General features: G+C 49.5%; 1 protein-coding gene across 1 annotated transcript in view; it reads left to right on the top strand.

Moving 5' to 3' along the window:
• LOC124018606 (phosphatidylinositol N-acetylglucosaminyltransferase subunit Q-like) overlaps positions 1-9955 on the top strand; it is a 32068-nt gene that overhangs the window by 13805 nt on the left and 8308 nt on the right. Inside the window, exons 9-11 of the mRNA XM_046333949.1 lie at positions 2023-2149; positions 6608-6761; positions 8968-9079. Coding sequence (XP_046189905.1) covers positions 2023-2149; positions 6608-6761; positions 8968-9079 — 393 coding nt within the window. The remainder of the gene's footprint in view (positions 1-2022; positions 2150-6607; positions 6762-8967; positions 9080-9955) is intronic.

Here is a 9955-nt window from a genome sequence, read left to right on the forward strand (position 1 = left end):
CCCCTAGAATAACCCCCTCAATGTCCAACCCAATATCCCCCTAGAATAACCCCCTCAATATCCAACCCAATAACCCCTCAATAACCCCTCAATATCTCCCTCGATATCCCCCTCGATATCCCCCTCAATATCCAACCCAATATCCCCCTCAATATCCAACCCAATATCCCCCTCAATATCCAACCCAATATCCCCCTAGAATTACCCCTAAATAACCCCCTCAATATCTCCCTTGATATCCCCCTCAATATCTCCTCGATATCCCCTCGATAACCCCCTCAATATCTCCCTCGACATCCCCCTAAATAATCTATCTCTGAGTATGTGTGCTGATCTAGGATCAGTTTTGCCTTTTAGATCACAAGGAATAAGATAACATGGACCAAGGGGAGCTGATACATACGGCCCCACGTCCTCCTGTCCATTATAATCATATACATTATGATCTAGGATCTGGTCCTCCTCTCCATTATAATCATGTTCATTATGATCTAGGATCAGGTCCCATTATAATCATGTTCATTATGATCTAGGATCAGGTCCTCCTGTCCATTAAAATCATATTCATTATGATCTAGGATCTGGTCCTCCTCTCCATTATAATCATGTTCATTATGATCTAGGATCAGGTCCCATTATAATCATGTTCATTATGATCTAGGATCAGGTCCTCCTGTCCATTAAAATCATATTCATTATGATCTAGGATCAGGTCCTCCTCTCCATTATAATCATATTCATTATGATCTAGGATCAGGTCCTCCTCTCCATTATAATCATATTCATTATGATCTAGGATCAGGTCCTCCTCTCCATTATAATCATGTTCATTATGATCTAGGATCAGGTCCCATTATAATCATGTTCATTATGATCTAGGATCAGGTCCCATTATAATCATGTTCATTATGATCTAGGATCAGGTCCTCCTCTCCATTATAATCATGTTCATTATGATCTAGGATCAGGTCCTCCTGTCCATTATAATCATATTCATTATGATCTAGGATCAGGTCCTCCTGTCCATTATAATCATATACATTATGATCTAGGATCATGTCCTCCTGTCCATTATAATCATATTCATTATGATCTAGGATCAGGTCCCCCTGTCCATTATAATCATATTCATTATGATCTAGGATCAGGTCCCTCCTGTCCATTATAATCATATTCATTATGATCTAGGATCAGGTCCTCCTCTCCATTATAATCATGTTCATTATGATCTAGGATCAGGTCCTCCTGTCCATTATAATCATATACATTATGATCTAGGATCAGGTCCTCCTGTCCATTATAATCATATTCATTATGATCTAGGATCGGGTCCTCCTGTCCATTATAATCATGTTCATTATGATCTAGGATCAGGTCCTCCTGTCCATTATAATCATATTCATTATGATCTAGGATCAGGTCCCTCCTGTCCATTATAATCATATTCATTATGATCTAGGATCAGGTCCCATTATAATCATGTTCATTATGATCTAGGATCAGGTCCTCCTCTCCATGTAATCTGATTCATTATGATCTAGGATCAGGTCCCCCTGTCCATGTAATCTGATTCATTATGATCTAGGATCAGGTCCTCCTGTCCATTATAATCATATTCATTATGATCTAGGATCAGGTCCCATTATAATCATGTTCATTATGATCTAGGATCAGGTCCTCCTCTCCATGTAATCTGATTCATTATGATCTAGGATCAGGTCCCCCTGTCCATGTAATCTGATTCATTATGATCTAGGATCAGGTCCCCCTGTCCATGTAATCTGATTCATTATGATCTAAAAGGCTAAACTGATCCTAGATCAGCTCTCTGAGACACTTTATAAATACAGCCCATAGTGTATATATTATAAGGTGAGACTAAATGTTGTTCTGTGATTTGTAAGCATGTAGCTAAGCTATGTATTGTTGTGTGTGTTGTTGTTAGTATGTAGCTAAGCTGTGTATTGTGTTTTGTTGTTAGCATGTAGCTAAGCTATGTATTGTTGTGTGTTTTGTTGTTAGCATGTAGCTAAAGAGCTGGAGGAGCTGTTGCAGTGGCTGATGGGAGCTCCAGCTGGTCTGAAGATGAACCGGGCTCTAGACCAGGTGTTAGGACGATTCTTCCTCTACCATATACACCTGTGGATCAGTGAGTCACACACACACACACACACCCATGCCCCTCCTCCACACACACACACACACACACACCCATGCCCCTCCTCCACACACACACACACCCATGCCCCTCCTCCACACACACACACACACACACCCATGCCCCTCCTCCACACACACACACACACACACACACACCCATGCCCCTCCTCCACACACACACACACACACACACACACACACACACACACACACACACACACACACACACACACACACACACACACACACACACACACACACACACACACACACACACCCATGGCCCTCCTCCACACACACACACACACACACCCATGGCCCTCCTCCACAGACACAAACACCCATGACCCTCCTCCACACACACACACACACACACCCATGACCCTCCTCCACAGACACACACACACACACACACACCCATGGCCCTCCTCCACACACACACCCATGCCCCTCCTCCACACACACACACACCACACACACACACACTCCACACACACACACACACACACACACACACACACACACACACACACACACATGCCCTCCTACACACACACACACACACACACACACACACACACACACACACACACACACACACACACACACACACACACACACCCTCCTCCACACACACATACACCCATGACCCTCCTCCACAGACACAAACACCCATGACCCTCCTCCACACACACACACACACACACACACACACCCATGGCCCTCCTCCACACACACACACACACACACACACACACACCCATGCCCCTCCTACACACACACACACACACACACACACACACACACACACACACACACACACACACACACACACACACACACACACATGGCCCTCCTCCACACACACACACACCCATGACCCTCCTCCACAGACACAAACACCCATGACCCTCCTCCACACACACACACACCCATGGCCCTCCTCCACACACACACACCCATGGCCCTCCTCCACACACACACACCCATGGCCCTCCTCCACAGACACAAACACCCATGCCCCTCCTCCACACACACACACCCATGACCCACCTCCACACACACACACCCATGACCCTCCTCCACACACACACACCCATGACCCTCCTCCACAGACACAAACACCCATGACCCTCCTCCACACACACACACACCCATGACCCTCCTCCACAGACACAAACACCCATGACCCTCCTCCACACACACACACCCATGACCCTCCTCCACACACACACACACACACACCCATGACCCTCCTCCACAGACACAAACACCCATGGCCCTCCTCCACACACACACACACCCATGGCCCTCCTCCACAGACACAAACACCCATGGCCCTCCTCCACACACACACACACCCATGACCCTCCTCCACAGACACAAACACCCATGACCCTCTTCCACACACCCACACACCCATGACCCTCCTCCACAGACACAAACACCCATGGCCCTCCTCCACACACACACACACCCATGGCCCTCCTCCACACACACACACCCATGCCCTCCTCCACACACACACACCCATGGCCCTCCTCCACACACACACACCCATGGCCCTCCTCCACACACACACACCCATGACCCTCCTCCACACACACACACACCCATGGCCCTCCTCCACACACACACACCCATGACCCTCCTCCACACACAAACACCCATGGCCCTCCTCCACACACACACACCCATGACCCTCCTCCACACACACACACCCATGCCCTCCTCCACACACACACACCCATGGCCCTCCTCCACACACACACACCCATGACCCTCCTCCACACACACACACCCATGACCCTCCTCCACACACACACACACCCATGACCCTCCTCCACACACACACCCATGACCCTCCTCCACACACAAACACCCATGGCCCTCCTCCACACACACACACCCATGGCCCTCCTCCACACACACACACCCATGGCCCTCCTCCACACACACACACCCATGGCCCTCCTCCACACACACACACCCATGACCCTCCTCCACACACACACACCCATGACCCTCCTCCACACACACACACCCATGGCCCTCCTCCACAGACACACACACCCATGACCCACCTCCACACACACACACCCATGACCCTCCTCCACACACACACACCCATGGCCCTCCTCCACAGACACACACACCCATGACCCTCCTCCACACACACACACACCCATGGCCCTCCTCCACACACACACACACACACACCCATGGCCCTCCTCCACAGACACAAACACCCATGACCCTCCTCCACACACACACACACACACACACACCCATGACCCTCCTCCACAGACACAAACACCCATGACCCTCCTCCACACACACACACACACACACACCCATGGCCCTCCTCCACACACACACCCATGCCCTCTCCTCCACACACACACACACACACACACACACACACACACACTGATTTTTAGACACACACACACACACACACACACACACACACACACACACACACACACACACACACACCTCACACACACACATGGCCCTCCTCCACACACACATACACCCATGACCCTCCTCCACAGACACAAACACCCATGACCCTCCTCCACACACACACACACACACACACACACACACACCCATGGCCCTCCTCCACACACACACACACACCCATGACCCTCCTCCACAGACACAAACACCCATGACCCTCCTCCACACACACACACCCATGACCCACCTCCACACACACACACCCATGACCCTCCTCCATACACACACACACACACACACACCCATGGCCCTCCTCCACACACACACACACCCATGACCCTCCTCCACAGACACAAACACCCATGACCCTCCTCCACACACACACACCCATGACCCACCTCCACACACACACACCCATGCCCCTCCTACACACACACACACACACACACACACACACACACACACACACACACACACACACACACACACACACACACACACACACACACACACACACATGGCCCTCCTCCACACACACATACACCCATGACCCTCCTCCACAGACACAAACACCCATGACCCTCCTCCACACACACACACACACACCCAATGGCCCTCCTCCACACACACACACCCATGGCCCTCCTCCACAGACACAAACACCCATGCCCCTCCTCCACACACACACACCCATGACCCACCTCCACACACACACACCCATGACCCTCCTCCACACACACACACCCATGACCCTCCTCCACAGACACAAACACCCATGACCCTCCTCCACACACACACACACCCATGACCCTCCTCCACAGACACAAACACCCATGACCCTCCTCCACACACACACACCCATGACCCTCCTCCACACACACACACACACACACACACCCATGACCCTCCTCCACAGACACAAACACCCATGGCCCTCCTCCACACACACACACACCCATGGCCCTCCTCCACAGACACAAACACCCATGGCCCTCCTCCACACACACACACACACCCATGACCCTCCTCCACAGACACAAACACCCATGACCCTCTTCCACACACCCACACACCCATGACCCTCCTCCACAGACACAAACACCCATGGCCCTCCTCCACACACACACACACCCATGGCCCTCCTCCACACACACACACCCATGCCCTCCTCCACACACACACACCCATGGCCCTCCTCCACACACACACACCCATGGCCCTCCTCCACACACAAACACCCATGGCCCTCCTCCACACACACACACACCCATGACCCTCCTCCACACACACACACCCATGGCCCTCCTCCACACACACAAACACCCATGACCCTCCTCCACAGACACAAACACCCATGACCCTCCTCCACACACACACACCCATGGCCCTCCTCCACACACACACACCCATGACCCTCCTCCACACACACACACACCCATGGCCCTCCTCCACACACACACACCCATGACCCTCCTCCACACACAAACACCCATGGCCCTCCTCCACACACACACACCCATGACCCTCCTCCACACACACACACCCATGCCCTCCTCCACACACACACACCCATGGCCCTCCTCCACACACACACACCCATGACCCTCCTCCACACACAAACACCCATGACCCTCCTCCACACACACACACACCCATGACCCTCCTCCACACACACACACCCATGACCCTCCTCCACACACAAACACCCATGGCCCTCCTCCACACACACACACCCATGACACTCCTCCACACACACACACCCATGACACTCCTCCACACACACACACCCATGGCCCTCCTCCACACACACACACCCATGACCCTCCTCCACACACACACACCCATGACCCTCCTCCACACACACACACCCATGGCCCTCCTCCACAGACACACACACCCATGACCCACCTCCACACACACACACCCATGACCCTCCTCCACACACACACACCCATGCCCCTCCTCCTCCTCCTCTCTGCAGGCTACATTCACCTGATGTCTCCGTTCGTTGAGATGATTCTGTGGTACGTGGGTCTGTCTGCCTGCCTGGGCTTGACCTTTGCCCTCTCCCTGCTCTCTGACATCACCGCCCTGCTCACCTTCCACATCTACTGTTTCTACGTCTATGGAGCCAGGTGAGAAGAGACCGGTCACTAACCCTGCTATATCTACTGTTTCTATGTCTATGGAGCCAGGTGAGAAGAGACCGGTCACTAACCCTGCTATATCTACTGTTTCTATGTCTATGGAGCCAGGTGAGAAGAGACCGGTCACTAACCCTGCTATATCTACTGTTTCTACGTCTATGGAGCCAGGTGAGAAGAGACCAGCACCGTCACGATGCCTCCCAAAAGTGCACCACGTTTGACCTTAGTGCACTATAAAGGGAATACCCTATGAGCTCTAGTCAGAAGAGGTGCACTACGGAGAGGATAGGGTCCCATTTGGGATATAGACATTGAGTCTTCAGTGTAGTTTGGCAGGTGAACACGCCATGAGAGTAAGAATGACCACATATTTGAATCTTCTTCTTCCTAAAGCCTTACGTTGCGCCGGATGTCACGAATTTCAATCGGGACGTGCTCATCGAAGTGGAAACGCAACGCCCCCTTGCGGTTGAAGGTTCCGTTGAAAGACAGACTTTTTTCAAACTTTTGCGTCCTCTTCAGTTCGTCGAAGAACATGTTTATTATCAGCTGAAACTGATATTTATCCTGTTTAAAAAAAAAAAAATGTCATATTCTTCCAAAATAAATACGATCCCTGACGAGATAGGCTCTCCTCAATCTTGCGCTATAAACACTACACTTGACTTGTCAGTTCAGTAGCGGAGCAAAACGCCGTGAAGATGACGTACGATGTAATGAGACCCGTCGCGATGGAAACCGCTAAGGTGACTCGTCAGTGTAGCCTAGTGATGCGAACAAGCGGATATTTTAGGTGAACGATACCGAATTGCAACGTGAGAGAGCTGTTCATTTACTCCCTAATGTGCATACTGGTAGGCTACTACTGATTTTTAGCGATTCTCTTCAGGTAAATTATGAAAACATTCGATGAAGATGTTGAGTACCTCACTGCAAGGAACAATAAGTAGTAGAGCCTTATTCTGGTCCAAAATATGATTTTTTTTTAAAAACAAACAGATTGAAGGTTATAAAAGCTGATGTCATGATACTTCAGGTTATTGGTCTACTGATGTGATTTAAAGTGTTGGCAATGGAGTAAATCAACTGCTGCTTTCTGTGACGCAAAGCCCATGTTTAACACCTGCTTCAATCATCAGTCACACCTGTTGGTCTATTCGTTGGCTCCTGACTGTATAAAGATGGGGTTCCCCATCTGGCAGGGGGGTCCGGGGGACCTCCCCCTGAAAATATTTACATTTTAAAAACTTTTATGGGATATTGTGTGTAGATTGAGAGGGAAAAAATGTTTTTAAGGCTGTAATGTAACAACATGTGGAAGAGTCAAGGGGTCTGAATACATTGTGAAGGCTCTGTACCTCTCAGCCCTGTGAACATTATGGTAACGTGTTACCTCTTTCCCTTTACTAATGGATGTGTGAGGAGCTCTCAGCATGTCATTTACAGACTTATTAAATGTGTATGAAGGCTAAAAATATCTTCCTTCTCTCACCCTCCATCCTCCCTCTCTCTCTCCATCCTTCTTTCTCTCTCCCTCCCCTCTCCGCCCTGCTCTTCCCCCTCCTCCTCCTCCTTTCCCTTTCGTCTCCCCATCTCTCCATCCCCCTCATCTCTCTATCCCCTCTCCGCCCTGCTCTTCTGCCTCCTTTCCCTTTCGTCTCCCTCCCCCTCTCCCCTCCACTCACTTCCCCCTCCTGCTCCTTTCCCTCTCTCTCCCTTCCCCCTACCTCCCTTTCCTCTCACCATCTCTCATCTCCCTTCTCTCTCTCTCTCTCTCTCTCTCTCTCTCTCTCTCTCTCTCTCTCTCTCTCTCTCTCTCCTCTCTCTCCCCCTCCTCTCTCTCCCCCTCCTCTCTCTCTCTCCCCCTCCTCTCTCTCCCCCTCCTCTCTCTCTCTCCCCTCTCGTCTCTCTCCCCTCCCCTCTTCTCTCTCCCTCCCCTCTCGTCTCTCTCCCCTCCCCCTTTCTCTCTCCCCTCCCCTCGTCTCTCTCTCTCTATCTCTCTCCCCTCCCCTCCTCCTCTGTCTCTCTCTCTCCCCTCCTCTCTCTCCCTCCTCCTCTCTCTACTCCTCTCTCCCCCTCCTCCTCCTCCTCTGTCTCTATCTCTCTCTCCCCTCCCTCTCTGTCTGTCTCTCTCTCTCTCCCCCCTCCTCTCTCTCCTCTCTCTCTCTCCCCTCTCCTCCTCCTCTCTCTCCAGGCTGTATTGTATGACAGTATATGGTCTGTCCTCTCTGTGGAGGCTGTTCAGGGGGAAGAAATGGAATGTCCTCAGACAGAGAGTAGACTCCTGCTCTTATGACCTGGACCAGGTAGTCACACACCTATTACACACACACATTTGTTACAGTGAACTAATGTGTGTGTATTTGTTACAGTGAACTGATGTGTGTGTATTTGTTACAGTGAATTAAAGTGTGTATTTGTTACAGTGAACTGATGTGTGTGTATTTGTTACAGTGAATTAAAGTGTGTATTTGTTACAGTGAACTAAAGTGTGTATTTGTTACAGTGAACTAATGTGTGTGTATTTGTTACAGTGAACTAATGTGTGTGTAATTGTTACAGTGAACTAATGTGTGTGTATTTGTTACAGTGAACTAATGTGTGTGTAATTGTTACAGTGAACTAATGTGTGTGTATTTGTTACAGTGAACTAACGTGTGTATTTGTTACAGTGAACTGATGTGTGTGTATTTGTTACAGTGAATTAAAGTGTGTATTTGTTACAGTGAACTAAAGTGTGTATTTGTTACAGTGAACTAGTGTGTGTGTATTTGTTACAGTGAACTAATGTGTGTGTATTTGTTACAGTGAACTAATGTGTGTGTATTTGTTACAGTGAAGTAATGTGTGTGTATTTGTTACAGTGAAGTAATGTGTGTGTATTTGTTACAGTGAACTAAAGTGTGTGTATTTGTTACAGTGAACTAAAGTGTGTGTATTTGTTACAGTGAACTAAGGTGTGTGTATTTGTTACAGTGAACTAAAGTGTGTGTATTTGTTACAGTGAACTAAAGTGTGTGTATTTGTTACAGTGAACTAAAGTGTGTGTATTTGTTACAGTGAACTAAAGTGTGTGTATTTGTTACAGTGAACTAAAGTGTGTGTATTTGTTACAGTGAACTAAAGTGTGTGTGTGTATTTGTTACAGTGAACTGAAGTGTGTGTGTGTGTATTTGTTACAG

This window comes from Oncorhynchus gorbuscha, unplaced genomic scaffold, assembly GCF_021184085.1.
Source record: "Oncorhynchus gorbuscha isolate QuinsamMale2020 ecotype Even-year unplaced genomic scaffold, OgorEven_v1.0 Un_scaffold_551, whole genome shotgun sequence".
Classification (NCBI taxonomy): domain Eukaryota; kingdom Metazoa; phylum Chordata; class Actinopteri; order Salmoniformes; family Salmonidae; genus Oncorhynchus; species Oncorhynchus gorbuscha.